Here is an 18,381-nt window from a genome sequence, read left to right as displayed (position 1 = left end):
ACATTTGGACATTTGGAGACATTTGGACATTTGGACATTTGGACATTTGGAGACATTTGGACATTTGGAGACATTTGGACATTTGGTGACATTTGGAGACATTTGGAGACATTTGGACATTTGGAGACATTTGGACATTTGGAGACATTTGGACATTTGGTGACATTTGGAGACATTTGGACATTTGGAGACATTTGGACATTTGGTGACATTTGGAGACATTTGGACATTTGGAGACATTTGGACATTTGGAGACATTTGGACATTTGGACATTTGGAGACATTTGGACATTTGGAGACATTTGGACATTTGGACTTTGGACATTTGGAGACATTTGGACATTTGAAGACATTTGGACATTTGGAGACATTTGGAGACATTTGGAGACATTTGGTGACATTTGGACATTTGGTGACATTTGGAGACATTTGGACATTTGGACATTTGGAGACATTTGGACATTTGGACATTTGGAGACATTTGGACATTTGGAGACATTTGGACATTTGGAGACATTTGGACATTTGGACATTTGGAGACATTTGGAGACATTTGGACATTTGGACATTTGGAGACATTTGGACATTAGGACATTTGGAGACATTTGGACATTTGGAGACATTTGGACATTTGGACTTTGGACATTTGGAGACATTTGGACATTTGGAGACATTTGGACATTTGGAGACATTTGGAGAAATTTGGACATTTGGACATTTGGAGACATTTGGACATTTGGAGACATTTGGACATTTGGAGACATTTGGACATTTGGAGACATTTGGACATTTGGAGACATTTGGACACATTTGGACATTTGGACATTTGGAGACATTTGGAGACATTTGGAGACATTTGGACATTTGGAGACATTTGGACATTTGGACATTTGGTGACATTTGGAGACATTTGGTGACATTTGGAGACATTTGGACATTTGGAGACATTTGGACATTTGGAGACATTTGGACATTTGGAGACATTTGGACATTTGGACATTTGGAGACATTTGGAGACATTTGGACATTTGGACATTTGGAGACATTTGGAGACATTTGGAGACATTTGGACATGTCCAAATGTCCAAATGTCCAAATGTCTCCAAATGTCTCCAAATGTCCAAATTGGAGACATTTGGAGACATTTGGAGACATTTGGACATTTGGAGACATTTGGACATGTCCAAATGTCCAAATGTCTCCAAATGTCCAAATTGGAGACATTTGGACATTTGGAGACATTTGGAGACATTTGGAGACATTTGGACATTTGGAGACATTTGGACATTTGGAGACATTTGGACATTTGGAGACATTTGGACATTTGGACATTTGGAGACATTTGGAGACATTTGGACATTTGGACATTTGGAGACATTTGGACATTAGGACATTTGGAGACATTTGGACATTTGGAGACATTTGGACATTTGGACTTTGGACATTTGGAGACATTTGGACATTTGGAGACATTTGGACATTTGGAGACATTTGGAGAAATTTGGACATTTGGACATTTGGAGACATTTGGACATTTGGAGACATTTGGACATTTGGAGACATTTGGACATTTGGAGACATTTGGACATTTGGAGACATTTGGACACATTTGGACATTTGGACATTTGGAGACATTTGGAGACATTTGGAGACATTTGGACATTTGGAGACATTTGGACATTTGGACATTTGGTGACATTTGGAGACATTTGGTGACATTTGGAGACATTTGGACATTTGGAGACATTTGGACATTTGGAGACATTTGGACATTTGGAGACATTTGGACATTTGGACATTTGGAGACATTTGGAGACATTTGGACATTTGGACATTTGGAGACATTTGGAGACATTTGGAGACATTTGGACATGTCCAAATGTCCAAATGTCCAAATGTCTCCAAATGTCTCCAAATGTCCAAATTGGAGACATTTGGAGACATTTGGAGACATTTGGACATTTGGAGACATTTGGACATGTCCAAATGTCCAAATGTCTCCAAATGTCCAAATTGGAGACATTTGGACATTTGGAGACATTTGGAGACATTTGGAGACATTTGGACATTTGGAGACATTTGGACACATTTGGAGACATTTGGACATTTGTAGACATTTGGAGACATTTGGACATTTGGTGACATTTGGAGACATTTGGACATTTGGAGACATTTGGACATTTGGAGACATTTGGACATTAGGACATTTGGAGACATTTGGACATTTGGAGACATTTGGACTTTGGACATTTGGAGACATTTGGACATTTGGAGACATTTGGACATTTGGAGACATTTGGACATTTGGAGACATTTGGAGAAATTTGGACATTTGGACATTTGGAGACATTTGGACATTTGGAGACATTTGGACATTTGGACATTTGGAGACATTTGGACATTTGGAGACATTTGGACATTTGGACATTTGGAGACATTTGGACATTTGGAGACATTTGGACATTTGGACATTTGGAGACATTTGGACATTTGGAGACATTTGGAGACATTTGGACATTTGGACATTTGGAGACATTTGGACATTTGGAGACATTTGGACATTTGGTGACATTTGGAGACATTTGGACATTTGGAGACATTTGGACATTTGGACATTTGGTGACATTTGGAGACATTTGGACATTTGGAGACATTTGGACATTTGGAGACATTTGGACATTTGGAGACATTTGGAGACATTTGGACATTTGGAGACATTTGGACATTTGGAGACATTTGGACATTTGGACATTTGGAGACATTTGGACATTTGGAGACATTTGGACATTTGGACATTTGGAGACATTTGGACATTTGGAGACATTTGGACATTTGGACATTTGGAGACATTTGGACATTTGGAGACATTTGGAGACATTTGGACATTTGGAGACATTTGGACATTTGGAGACATTTGGACATTTGGAGACATTTGGACATTTGGACATTTGGTGACATTTGGAGACATTTGGACATTTGGAGACATTTGGACATTTGAAGACATTTGGACATTTGGAGACATTTGGAGACATTTGGAGACATTTGGTGACATTTGGACATTTGGTGACATTTGGAGACATTTGGACATTTGGACATTTGGAGACATTTGGACATTTGGACATTTGGAGACATTTGGACATTTGGAGACATTTGGACATTTGGAGACATTTGGACATTTGGACATTTGGAGACATTTGGAGACATTTGGACATTTGGACATTTGGAGACATTTGGACATTAGGACATTTGGAGACATTTGGACATTTGGAGACATTTGGACATTTGGACTTTGGACATTTGGAGACATTTGGACATTTGGAGACATTTGGACATTTGGAGACATTTGGAGAAATTTGGACATTTGGACATTTGGAGACATTTGGACATTTGGAGACATTTGGACATTTGGAGACATTTGGACATTTGGAGACATTTGGACATTTGGAGACATTTGGACACATTTGGACATTTGGAGACATTTGGACATTTGGAGATTTGGTGACATTTGGAGACATTTGGAGACATTTGGACATTTGGAGACATTTGGAGACATTTGGACATTTGGAGACATTTGGACATTTGGACATTTGGTGACATTTGGAGACATTTGGTGACATTTGGAGACATTTGGACATTTGGAGACATTTGGACATTTGGAGACATTTGGACATTTGGAGACATTTGGACATTTGGACATTTGGAGACATTTGGAGACATTTGGACATTTGGACATTTGGAGACATTTGGAGACATTTGGAGACATTTGGACATGTCCAAATGTCCAAATGTCCAAATGTCTCCAAATGTCTCCAAATGTCCAAATTGGAGACATTTGGAGACATTTGGAGACATTTGGACATTTGGAGACATTTGGACATGTCCAAATGTCCAAATGTCTCCAAATGTCCAAATTGGAGACATTTGGACATTTGGAGACATTTGGAGACATTTGGACATTTGGAGACATTTGGACACATTTGGAGACATTTGGACATTTGTAGACATTTGGAGACATTTGGACATTTGGTGACATTTGGAGACATTTGGACATTTGGAGACATTTGGACATTTGGAGACATTTGGACATTAGGACATTTGGAGACATTTGGACATTTGGAGACATTTGGACTTTGGACATTTGGAGACATTTGGACATTTGGAGACATTTGGACATTTGGAGACATTTGGACATTTGGAGACATTTGGAGAAATTTGGACATTTGGACATTTGGAGACATTTGGACATTTGGAGACATTTGGACATTTGGACATTTGGAGACATTTGGACATTTGGACATTTGGAGACATTTGGACATTTGGAGACATTTGGACATTTGGACATTTGGAGACATTTGGACATTTGGAGACATTTGGAGACATTTGGACATTTGGACATTTGGAGACATTTGGACATTTGGAGACATTTGGACATTTGGTGACATTTGGAGACATTTGGACATTTGGAGACATTTGGACATTTGGACATTTGGTGACATTTGGAGACATTTGGACATTTGGAGACATTTGGACATTTGGAGACATTTGGACATTTGGAGACATTTGGAGACATTTGGACATTTGGAGACATTTGGACATTTGGAGACATTTGGACATTTGGACATTTGGAGACATTTGGACATTTGGAGACATTTGGACATTTGGACATTTGGAGACATTTGGACATTTGGAGACATTTGGACATTTGGACATTTGGAGACATTTGGACATTTGGAGACATTTGGAGACATTTGGACATTTGGAGACATTTGGACATTTGGAGACATTTGGACATTTGGACATTTGGTGACATTTGGAGACATTTGGACATTTGGACATTTGGAGACATTTGGACATTTGGAGACTTGGAGACATTTGGACATTTGGAGACATTTGGAGACATTTGGAGACATTTGGACATTTGGAGACATTTGGACATTTGGTGACATTTGGAGACATTTGGACATTTGGAGACATTTGGACATTTGGAGACATTTGGACATTTGGAGACATTTGGACATTTGGAGACATTTGGACATTTGGACATTTGGAGACATTTGGAGACATTTGGACATTTGGACATTTGGAGACATTTGGACATTAGGACATTTGGAGACATTTGGACATTTGGAGACATTTGGACATTTGGACTTTGGACATTTGGAGACATTTGGACATTTGGAGACATTTGGAGGAATTTGGACATTTGGACATTTGGAGACATTTGGACATTTGGAGACATTTGGACATTTGGACATTTGGAGACATTTGGACATTTGGAGACATTTGGACATTTGGACATTTGGACATTTGGAGACATTTGGACATTTGGAGACATTTGGACATTTGGACATTTGGAGACATTTGGACATTTGGTGACATTTGGAGACATTTGGACATTTGGACATTTGGTGACATTTGGAGACATTTGGACATTTGGTGACATTTGGAGACATTTGGACATTTGGAGACATTTGGACATTTGGACATTTGGAGACATTTGGACATTTGGAGACATTTGGAGACATTTGGAGACATTTGGACATTTGGAGACATTTGGACATTTGGACATTTGGACATTTGGAGACATTTGGACATTTGGAGACATTTGGACATTTGGTGACATTTGGAGACATTTGGAGACATTTGGACATTTGGAGACATTTGGACATTTGGAGACATTTGGACATTTGGTGACATTTGGAGACATTTGGACATTTGGAGACATTTGGACATTTGGTGACATTTGGAGACATTTGGACATTTGGAGACATTTGGACATTTGGAGACATTTGGACATTTGGACATTTGGAGACATTTGGACATTTGGAGACATTTGGACATTTGGACTTTGGACATTTGGAGACATTTGGACATTTGAAGACATTTGGACATTTGGAGACATTTGGAGACATTTGGAGACATTTGGTGACATTTGGACATTTGGTGACATTTGGAGACATTTGGACATTTGGACATTTGGAGACATTTGGACATTTGGACATTTGGAGACATTTGGACATTTGGAGACATTTGGACATTTGGAGACATTTGGACATTTGGACATTTGGAGACATTTGGAGACATTTGGACATTTGGACATTTGGAGACATTTGGACATTAGGACATTTGGAGACATTTGGACATTTGGAGACATTTGGACATTTGGACTTTGGACATTTGGAGACATTTGGACATTTGGAGACATTTGGACATTTGGAGACATTTGGAGAAATTTGGACATTTGGACATTTGGAGACATTTGGACATTTGGAGACATTTGGACATTTGGAGACATTTGGACATTTGGAGACATTTGGACATTTGGAGACATTTGGACACATTTGGACATTTGGACATTTGGAGACATTTGGAGACATTTGGAGACATTTGGACATTTGGAGACATTTGGACATTTGGACATTTGGTGACATTTGGAGACATTTGGTGACATTTGGAGACATTTGGACATTTGGAGACATTTGGACATTTGGAGACATTTGGACATTTGGAGACATTTGGACATTTGGACATTTGGAGACATTTGGAGACATTTGGACATTTGGACATTTGGAGACATTTGGAGACATTTGGAGACATTTGGACATGTCCAAATGTCCAAATGTCCAAATGTCTCCAAATGTCTCCAAATGTCCAAATTGGAGACATTTGGAGACATTTGGAGACATTTGGACATTTGGAGACATTTGGACATGTCCAAATGTCCAAATGTCTCCAAATGTCCAAATTGGAGACATTTGGACATTTGGAGACATTTGGAGACATTTGGAGACATTTGGACATTTGGAGACATTTGGACATTTGGAGACATTTGGACATTTGGAGACATTTGGACATTTGGACATTTGGAGACATTTGGAGACATTTGGACATTTGGACATTTGGAGACATTTGGACATTAGGACATTTGGAGACATTTGGACATTTGGAGACATTTGGACATTTGGACTTTGGACATTTGGAGACATTTGGACATTTGGAGACATTTGGACATTTGGAGACATTTGGAGAAATTTGGACATTTGGACATTTGGAGACATTTGGACATTTGGAGACATTTGGACATTTGGAGACATTTGGACATTTGGAGACATTTGGACATTTGGAGACATTTGGACACATTTGGACATTTGGACATTTGGAGACATTTGGAGACATTTGGAGACATTTGGACATTTGGAGACATTTGGACATTTGGACATTTGGTGACATTTGGAGACATTTGGTGACATTTGGAGACATTTGGACATTTGGAGACATTTGGACATTTGGAGACATTTGGACATTTGGAGACATTTGGACATTTGGACATTTGGAGACATTTGGAGACATTTGGACATTTGGACATTTGGAGACATTTGGAGACATTTGGAGACATTTGGACATGTCCAAATGTCCAAATGTCCAAATGTCTCCAAATGTCTCCAAATGTCCAAATTGGAGACATTTGGAGACATTTGGAGACATTTGGACATTTGGAGACATTTGGACATGTCCAAATGTCCAAATGTCTCCAAATGTCCAAATTGGAGACATTTGGACATTTGGAGACATTTGGAGACATTTGGAGACATTTGGACATTTGGAGACATTTGGACACATTTGGAGACATTTGGACATTTGTAGACATTTGGAGACATTTGGACATTTGGTGACATTTGGAGACATTTGGACATTTGGAGACATTTGGACATTTGGAGACATTTGGACATTAGGACATTTGGAGACATTTGGACATTTGGAGACATTTGGACTTTGGACATTTGGAGACATTTGGACATTTGGAGACATTTGGACATTTGGAGACATTTGGACATTTGGAGACATTTGGAGAAATTTGGACATTTGGACATTTGGAGACATTTGGACATTTGGAGACATTTGGACATTTGGACATTTGGAGACATTTGGACATTTGGAGACATTTGGACATTTGGACATTTGGAGACATTTGGACATTTGGAGACATTTGGACATTTGGACATTTGGAGACATTTGGACATTTGGAGACATTTGGAGACATTTGGACATTTGGACATTTGGAGACATTTGGACATTTGGAGACATTTGGACATTTGGTGACATTTGGAGACATTTGGACATTTGGAGACATTTGGACATTTGGACATTTGGTGACATTTGGAGACATTTGGACATTTGGAGACATTTGGACATTTGGAGACATTTGGACATTTGGAGACATTTGGAGACATTTGGACATTTGGAGACATTTGGACATTTGGAGACATTTGGACATTTGGACATTTGGAGACATTTGGACATTTGGAGACATTTGGACATTTGGACATTTGGAGACATTTGGACATTTGGAGACATTTGGACATTTGGACATTTGGAGACATTTGGACATTTGGAGACATTTGGAGACATTTGGACATTTGGAGACATTTGGACATTTGGAGACATTTGGACATTTGGAGACATTTGGACATTTGGACATTTGGTGACATTTGGAGACATTTGGACATTTGGAGACATTTGGACATTTGGAGACATTTGGACATTTGGAGACATTTGGACATTTGGAGACATTTGGACATTTGGACATTTGGAGACATTTGGACATTTGGAGACATTTGGACATTTGGAGACATTTGGACATTTGGTGACATTTGGAGACATTTGGACATTTGGAGACATTTGGACATTTGGACATTTGGTGACATTTGGAGACATTTGGACATTTGGAGACATTTGGACATTTGGAGACATTTGGACATTTGGAGACATTTGGACATTTGGACATTTGGAGACATTTGGACATTTGGAGACATTTGGACATTTGGACATTTGGACTTTGGACATTAAACAAAGAGCTCTTGAACAAGCTTGTAGGTCTGCTATTTTTGAAAAATCGAAGAGCGACTGACATTTTTAGAATCTGATCTCAGGTCAGAATGGGTTCATCAGACCAGTGTGTGTCCGGCGGAAACCTCGTATGAATCTGATCTCAGGTCAGAATGGGTTAATATTCACCTAAACCAGACCAGAGCTCCCACCACGGGACGTAATCAATTAATACCTTTGCAACGACTATATTAATGGCAAGAATTGTCTGGGTCCATCCATAAATACCTCCAGCTGTAGATCCCTGTTGGCCAGCAGGGCGTTGTTCTTGTCATCGCTGAGTGCATTGATGTTGGTCATCAGGATGTAGTTGTGTTCTCTGAGCTGTTTCACCTCCTCGCTCAACCTGTCTCGCTCCTCGCGCACCTTCTGCACGCGCTCAGAGAGCTTACGCACCTCCCGGTCTCTCAGCTGATGCTGGCGACTGCTCTCCTCCTGAAACACAATGGAGTACATTTATTTATTTATTTATTTGATATTTGATATTAATTTAATCAGACACACACCATGCCCTCTTCCTAGGCCAATACCAGTCACCGACCAGAACCAAGGGACGGGTGTTTTCGATGAATCTATCATAGTTTTAAGTCTCAATGGGTTTGTATAAGAAGGGGGTGTGTCTGATTACTGTCCGCCCACTGCCGCCTGGCCCCCTGAATAGGAATGTTGGGGTTCAAGTTGTTAAAAGACCTAATAGTCGCCAAGACTGACCTGGTCCTCGGCTGCGGAGCATGCAGCCTGCCGTCTGCGTTCCTCTAGTGGTAAAAGACTGACCTGGTCCTCGGCTGCGGAGCATGCAGCCTGCCGTCTGCGTTTCTCTAGTGGTAAAAGACTGACCTGGTCCTCGGCTGCGGAGCATGCAGCCTGCCGTCTGCGTTCCTCTAGTGGTAAAAGACTGACCTGGTCCTCGGCTGCGGAGCATGCAGCCTGCCGTCTGCGTTTCTCTAGTGGTAAAAGACTGACCTGGTCCTCGGCTGCGGAGCATGCAGCCTGCCGTCTGCGTTCCTCTAGTGGTAAAAGACTGACCTGGTCCTCGGCTGCGGAGCATGCAGCCTGCCGTCTGCGTTTCTCTAGTGGTAAAAGACTGACCTGGTCCTCGGCTGCGGAGCATGCAGCCTGCCGTCTGCGTTTCTCTAGTGGTAAAAGACTGACCTGGTCCTCGGCTGCGGAGCATGCAGCCTGCCGTCTGCGTTTCTCTAGTGGTAAAAGACTGACCTGGTCCTCGGCTGCGGAGCATGCAGCCTGCCGTCTGCGTTTCTCTAGTGGTAAAAGACTGACCTGGTCCTCGGCTGCGGAGCATGCAGCCTGCCGTCTGCGTTCCTCTAGTGGTAAAAGACTGACCTGGTCCTCGGCTGCGGAGCATGCAGCCTGCCGTCTGCGTTTCTCTAGTGGTAAAAGACTGACCTGGTCCTTGGATGCGGAGCATGCAGCCTGCCGTCTGCGTTTCTCTAGTGGTAAAAGACTGACCTGGTCCTCGGCTGCGGAGCATGCAGCCTGCCGTCTGCGTTTCTCTAGTGGTAAAAGACTGACCTGGTCCTCGGCTGCGGAGCATGCAGCCTGCCGTCTGCGTTCCTCTAGTGGTAAAAGACTGACCTGGTCCTTGGCTGCGGAGCATGCAGCCTGCCGTCTGCGTTTCTCTAGTGGTAAAAGACTGACCTGGTCCTCGGCTGCGGAGCATGCAGCCTGCCGTCTGCGTTTCTCTAGTGGTAAAAGACTGACCTGGTCCTCGGCTGCGGAGCATGCAGCCTGCCGTCTGCGTTTCTCTAGTGGTAAAAGACTGACCTGGTCCTCGGCTGCGGAGCATGCAGCCTGCCGTCTGCGTTTCTCTAGTGGTAAAAGACTGACCTGGTCCTCGGCTGCGGAGCATGCAGCCTGCCGTCTGCGTTTCTCTAGTGGTAAAAGACTGACCTGGTCCTCGGCTGCGGAGCATGCAGCCTGCCGTCTGCGTTTCTCTAGTGGTAAAAGACTGACCTGGTCCTCGGCTGCGGAGCATGCAGCCTGCCGTCTGCGTTCCTCTAGTGGTAAAAGACTGACCTGGTCCTCGGCTGCGGAGCATGCAGCCTGCCGTCTGCGTTTCTCTAGTGGTAAAAGACTGACCTGGTCCTCGGCTGTGGAGCATGCAGCCTGCCGTCTGCGTTTCTCTAGTGGTAAAAGACTGACCTGGTCCTCGGCTGCGGAGCATGCAGCCTGCCGTCTGCGTTCCTCTAGTGGTAAAAGACTGACCTGGTCCTCGGCTGCGGAGCATGCAGCCTGCCGTCTGCGTTTCTCTAGTGGTAAAAGACTGACCTGGTCCTCGGCTGCGGAGCATGCAGCCTGCCGTCTGCGTTTCTCTAGTGGTAAAAGACTGACCTGGTCCTCGGCTGCGGAGCATGCAGCCTGCCGTCTGCGTTCCTCTAGTGGTAAAAGACTGACCTGGTCCTCGGCTGCGGAGCATGCAGCCTGCCGTCTGCGTTTCTCTAGTGGTAAAAGACTGACCTGGTCCTCGGCTGCGGAGCATGCAGCCTGCCGTCTGCGTTTCTCTAGTGGTAAAAGACTGACCTGGTCCTCGGCTGCGGAGCATGCAGCCTGCCGTCTGCGTTCCTCTAGTGGTAAAAGACTGACCTGGTCCTCGGCTGCGGAGCATGCAGCCTGCCGTCTGCGTTTCTCTAGTGGTAAAAGACTGACCTGGTCCTCGGCTGCGGAGCATGCAGCCTGCCGTCTGCGTTTCTCTAGTGGTAAAAGACTGACCTGGTCCTCGGCTGCGGAGCATGCAGCCTGCCGTCTGCGTTTCTCTAGTGGTAAAAGACTGACCTGGTCCTCGGCTGCGGAGCATGCAGCCTGCCGTCTGCGTTTCTCTAGTGGTAAAAGACTGACCTGGTCCTCGGCTGCGGAGCATGCAGCCTGCCGTCTGCGTTTCTCTAGTGGTAAAAGACTGACCTGGTCCTCGGCTGCGGAGCATGCAGCCTGCCGTCTGCGTTTCTCTAGTGGTAAAAGACTGACCTGGTCCTCGGCTGCGGAGCATGCAGCCTGCCGTCTGCGTTCCTCTAGTGGTAAAAGACTGACCTGGTCCTCGGCTGTGGAGCATGCAGCCTGCCGTCTGCGTTTCTCTAGTGGTAAAAGACTGACCTGGTCCTCGGCTGCGGAGCATGCAGCCTGCCGTCTGCGTTCCTCTAGTGGTAAAAGACTGACCTGGTCCTCGGCTGTGGAGCATGCAGCCTGCCGTCTGCGTTTCTCTAGTGGTAAAAGACTGACCTGGTCCTCGGCTGCGGAGCATGCAGCCTGCCGTCTGCGTTTCTCTAGTGGTAAAAGACTGACCTGGTCCTCTGCTGCGGAGCATGCAGCCTGCCGTCTGCGTTTCTCTAGTGGTAAAAGACTGACCTGGTCCTCGGCTGCGGAGCATGCAGCCTGCCGTCTGCGTTTCTCTAGTGGTAAAAGACTGACCTGGTCCTTGGCTGCGGAGCATGCAGCCTGCCGTCTGCGTTTCTCTTCCTGCAGCGCCCTCTGCAGGCAAGAAACCTCTGACATCAGAAACTCTGTCAGACCTCTGTCACCTGCTGTGTCTACACACACACACACACACACACACACACACACACAGTTAGAACACACACACACACACACACACACACACACACACAGTTAGAACACACACACACACACACACACACACACACACACACACACACACACACACACACACACACACACACACACACACACACACACACACACACAGGTCCAGTCCTTACCAACCAGGATGCTGAAGGTTCTGTTGGGTTCCTTCCCGGTGATGCGGCTGTAAAGCTGAGGATAGTCCAGCTCCAAACTCTCCAAGAACGCCGTGTAGCCTTTGACCCCTGACCTCTGGAGGATGTCCAACAGTGCTCCTACACAAGGGTCACGAGGTCAGGTGTTCTTATTACGAGGCTTGGATATGCTTGATTCTTGATGCTTGATTCATTTGGATCCGCATTAGCTTAGAATTCTGATTGGTCAATGGCTGAATTCAGCAGTGTGTTATTTCTGTAGAATGACCGATCAGCTCTATAACAGACCGCTGCCTAATCAAAGATTCAGAGCACCTGGCTGTGCTGCATGGACTTTGTGCTGTATCCAACATGACAGCCATGTAAACCAGTAAGATGCCTGAGGGCGAGAAGCGACCTCGCTGCGAGTCGCGGCTTGCACGCACCTGCCTTGTTGACGGCAGACTGCTGGGCGAGCGCTGGCGCTTTGGCATGGGGGGTCAGATCAACATATGGAATGAATTCTGTACTGGCCATATAAGGAGCATGTCTTGAGTGTACAGGGTTTGTTGAGGTCAGATCAACATATGGAATGTCAGAACAGGTCAGCTCCATATAGGAGATCTAAGGATGTTAGTGGGGACATTCTCTTGAGTGTACAGGGCCCAGGTAGGGCCAGGCCTTAATTTTCGGGCCTGTTGAGAACTTGTGGTGTAATTTGAATCATATAAGCATATGGTTAGTCATAGTTTCAAGCCATTTCTCCCTCCATCCCATCACAGTGCCTTAACTATTTGCATATCAATTGTCCTACAGGCAGGAAGCCTTGTGGGCCTTCTTGGGGCGTGATCTTTCATCTGATATTATCTATAGGCCTTCCTGTTTGATAAGGACAGGAGGCTACAGTTTGTCTCCATGCATGCATTTTTATGAGTACTACAGGGACTGTCACCGTTGGGGGTCTTTGATTAGCTGTTTAGCACACACACACACACACACACACACACACACACACACACACACACACACACACACACACACACACACACACAGGGACAAAAGGTGACACCCACTGCAGGTTATGTAGTATAAAGATATGTGCTGGGAGGTTTTGGGGGGACTGGTGAGTTGGAAAACGGAGGAGGCCATGCAGGAACAGGGCTTGACCTGGCCTGGAGGTATACCATGAGAAGATGACTTGAATGCTTGTAACTTGATGTAACTATGGGACATGCCTTGATTGAATAAAGAAGGACTTTGCCTGGGAAAACGGAGCTCATTTCTCGTTCTTGATAGAGTGGGGAAATAAGGTTATAATCTACAAACTCCTGGAAGAAAATAGACGACAAACTCTAGTTCACTGATAACTTTGGGGCAGGCCCATCTAGAGTTTGAATGGACAGATGGGCCTGTTGAGAACTCTAGTTTTCGCCGGCTGCCGGGCGACTAATAACAATAAAAACCAGGAATGCATCCGTGTCCTTGGTTTTAAGCCCAAACCGCACCAATGCTACAAAACATGTTTTAAGGTCAACCAATCCAATGCACACTCCTTGCATCATTGGTGTGATTTAGGTTTAAGATTGTGGGATTGGCTATTAAAAAATAGCAGATATACTAGCTCAAAGCGTGTCACTTTGTGGCATGCTGCGAGCTTGTATATCTGCTGTTTTTCAACATTTCAGAGAAATCTTGAAAGTGTGAGAACTGCTGATTTAGAAGGAATTTGTAGAATTGGCCGCAGGTCTTAATGAATTGTACAGCTTGTTGGGTCTAATCCTTCAGTGATGCTCATGGGTTCTGTTCTTACCAACTTTGCGTCGCCTGATAACGAGCATGGGGTCGTTAAATATCTGTTCCTCATCCTCAGGGCTGATTACCTGCCAACACATGCATTGATTAGATCATACAATATACTCATGATTTGAGACTATTGCAGGGTTCCCAGGAAAAATATATATAATACAGCATCACAATTATTTTAACCACTTTATGCCATGCTGCAAACTTGTACTATTTTTGAACATTATAACACAAATCCTCTTCTGGGGCGTCCCTGGCACAAAACATTTTCAGATGGGGGTCCGCGGCCAAATATATATATATATATATATATATATATATATTTGGGGGTCCTTGGCTCGAAAACATTTTAGAATTTCTGACCATTGAAAGACCAACATGCCTCCACAAGTACAGTTGTACAGCACAATATGGCCGGGGTGGGTGTGTACAGTAAATTACAGGAAAAACACTTGCACATGATGTAGATATCATTGCTGTCGTGCATAAACCTCTTTTCAATTCATTTTTTGTAAATTACTACTTGATCATACTACAGTGTCACACCACCAAAGCACCAAAAGTAGCAGATCCACAGCTTGTAGATCTGCTACTTTTGCTGTTTGCTACTTTTTGTCTTTGTTTTCTTTTTCTAACCCTGAAAAGTATGTTTTGAACACAGTTCCCAACCAACAGAGACAACATAAGGCCCTAATATATTAGGCCCTAGTCCTGGATTCTTTGGATTCTATTTTAAACATTCTGACTGGCTGCAACATTCACTCCCGCCTCCCAAAACAAGTAACTCATAATGTCATTATTTAAAAACACTGCCAACAACGACATTTTGTTGAACTCTGACAGGAAGTACTAAAAGTACAAGCTTTGACGATAAGGAAGTTTGTTCAGCGCTTACAATTACCTGTACTGATTGTTGAAGAGAAAGGTGTTACTGTACATAGGCAACTGCATATAAAATGTGTTCTGAATGCCTTTTTTAAACTATATTCTGAATAGAATGTTAGTATGTTATGTTGGTATGTTAGTCCTATTTTCCCAAATTACAATTTACAATTTAGGCATTTAGCAGACGCTCTTAATCCAGAGCGACTTACATTAAGCAAGAACAAAAAAGCATGGGAATACATCACATAAAAACATTTATCAAGAAACATGCGTAAGCTAAGAAAGTAACAGTGGAATATCTATATAATGAAGCTATACATATAAACTATACATCTATAGTACTATGCTATACATATGTACTATGACGTGCTATGACTACATACAATGCAATTATAGTGCTGTCTACATAACATGCTATAAGTCTATATCAGATGCTATCTAAGTCTACAGAAATGCTATCTAAGGGGGTGGGGTAAGTGCTATGGGCCACGATGGAGTCTGAAAAGGTGGGTTTTCAGACTGCGGCGGAAGATTGGGAGTGATGCTGCAGTTCTGACTGCAATGGGAAGTGCATTCCACAATTTGGGATTTAAATGTTTCTTTAAAAAATATGAATAGGAGTTATTGGACTTAGGGAGGACTGGAGATGCAATAAAGAAAGCGGAACAGACTATGGCACTCCATGTTGTATGAATGTGAAAAGCTACATCATTTGAGGTCTACTATTGGTATATTAACATAATGGAAACCGAGTTCGTTGTGGGTCCACCAGTCCAGGATCATGTGCATTGGGTATCCTAAATATTAAACTGCCCTCACCAAGCATGTGAAATTAGCTTTCATAACTGAATGTAGAACAGTACTGAGGCATTGGACAATTTCACAGAATGGATCGAGATGATGACCATACTTTTTCGAACATCCGATCTGATTAGCATAACATTAAAGGTCATTAGTCATGTGTGTCCCATTCTTGGTCAACATGCATTGTTCTTTGTTTGTGCTCAGTGGTATGGTATCATGCATAGTGGTAGGTGAAATGGTATGGTATCATGCATAGTGGTAGGTGAAATGGTATGGTATCATGCATAGTGGTAGGTGAAATGGTATGGTATCATGCATAGTGGTAGGTGAAATGGTATGGTATCATGCATAGTGGTAGGTGAAATGGTATGGTATCATGCATAGTGGTAGGTGAAATGGTATGGTATCATGCATAGTGGTAGGTGAAATGGTATGGTATCATGCATAGTGGTAGGTGAAATGGTATGGTATCATGCATAGTGGTAGGTGAAATGGTATGGTATCATGCATAGTGGTAGGTGAAATGGTATGGTATCATGCATAGTGGTAGGTGAAATGGTATGGTATCATGCATAGTGGTAGGTGAAATGGTATGGTATCATGCATAGTGGTAGGTGAAATGGTATGGTATCATGCATAGTGGTAGGTGAAATGGTATGGTATCATGCATAGTGGTAGGTGAAATGGTATGGTATCATGCATAGTGGTAGGTGAAATGGTATGGTATCATGCATAGTGGTAGGTGAAACGTTATAGTCAAGGGAAATGCAATAGTTTTTCTTGGGTATTGTGTCTGCTTGTTATATTACATGTTGTTGTGTGTTAGTTTCCTTCTATGCTTTTAATATTTCTTGGAATTTTGTGTTTGTCCAAGCATTAAAAAGCAAAAAAAAGTTAAATTGAAAAATTAGCTATTAGTCAGGAACAATTCCTGCTCTGTGTGAAGTAGTGTGAACATCAAGTAGGTACATTGATTTAGAGAATGACACCAGACAAGGACAAGGGGAGTACCTGACATCGACATACAGCAGACATACAGTGATGTACAGTACCTGACATCGACATACAGCAGACATACAGTGATGTACCTGACATCGACATACAGCAGACATACAGTGATGTACCTGACATTGGCGTAGAGATAAGGAGCGATGAGAGGAGTACCCGACATTGGCCTAGAAAAGGAGCACGTGAAACTAACATACTGTAGATAAGGAGTGATGAGAGAATAGGAGAGGATCGGGAGTACCTGACATTGGCAGATTATGAGCCGTGATGATGAGAGAAGAATGGGAGAGGAGAGGATTACCTGCCATTGGCAGAGATAAGGATGAGTGATTAGAGGAGAACCCTTTGGCGTAGAGTAGATAAGGAGAAATGAGAGAACGGGAGGAGAACCTTGAAATTGGCAGAGGTAAGCACAGTGACTGATGAGAAGAGGATAGCAGAGGAGGTAAGAGTATCTGACATTGGCATAGATTGGAGTGATTACTTTCTTAGAGAATAGGAGCGAAGAGCACCTGACACAGGCGTACTGTACCTTATCTACTGATAAGGAGCAATGAGAGCATAATTATGAAAGAAGGAGTATATGTGACATTGGAACATGGATAAGCAGCGATTAGAGAACAGAAAACAGGAGTACCTTACACTGGCGCAGATAAGGAATGATGCGTGAAGGTTCGATGGTTTTAATGAGCACCATTCTGAAGTCTTCCAACTGGAGCCAACAGGCCTCCTCCTCCAACACACACACAGCCTGCACGTCTCCTGCCATCTCAAACACACAGACACACACAGACAGAAACGCACACACTACACACAAACAGAAACACACACACAGCACACACAAAAAGAACCACACAGACACACAAGAACAGAACAGCTAGCGCACACTACACATAAAACAAAACCACCGCACACACACGTCACGCACAAACAAACCAAACCACACTGCCTTCCTGACTACTAGTTGGAGTGATAATACCTATCCACCCTTCTATCTATCCACCACGGTTTTGAGATCATTGGGAGATGAGAGCATCATTTTTGATGGGGAACAGAGAAACTTCCCGTTCCCTAGGAGCCACTTCCTGTTCTGTGTCACACATTTCAAAACCACGTACAGTACACACGCGCACACAACAATATTCTGTTTCAATTTGTTTTTCTCTACAGATCTACATTTCATGTCGCAGTACACATATTTCATAATTATTTTTGAAATAGTTTTGGTTTTCTTTTCAGTGTTCCAATTTTTTTTTAAATGCAGTCGGAT

General features: G+C 43.2%; 1 protein-coding gene across 1 annotated transcript in view; it reads right to left on the bottom strand.

Moving 5' to 3' along the window:
* Positions 1-17,937, bottom strand: part of card9 (caspase recruitment domain family, member 9) — a 32,213-nt gene extending 14,276 nt beyond the window's left edge. The window contains exons 1-5 of the mRNA XM_083783821.1: positions 17,749-17,937; positions 14,422-14,491; positions 12,615-12,752; positions 12,307-12,425; positions 9,115-9,321 (exon numbers count right to left, since the gene is read on the bottom strand). Coding sequence (XP_083639947.1) covers positions 9,115-9,321; positions 12,307-12,425; positions 12,615-12,752; positions 14,422-14,491; positions 17,749-17,880 — 666 coding nt within the window. The 5' untranslated portion in view covers positions 17,881-17,937. The remainder of the gene's footprint in view (positions 1-9,114; positions 9,322-12,306; positions 12,426-12,614; positions 12,753-14,421; positions 14,492-17,748) is intronic.
* Between the last annotated feature and the right edge of the window lie 444 nt (positions 17,938-18,381).

The sequence above is a fragment of the Protomyctophum parallelum genome (assembly GCF_964188405.1).
Source record: "Protomyctophum parallelum genome assembly, chromosome: 15".
In the NCBI taxonomy this organism is placed as follows: Eukaryota; Metazoa; Chordata; class Actinopteri; order Myctophiformes; family Myctophidae; genus Protomyctophum; species Protomyctophum parallelum.
This window is presented reverse-complemented; position numbering and strand designations above follow the sequence as displayed.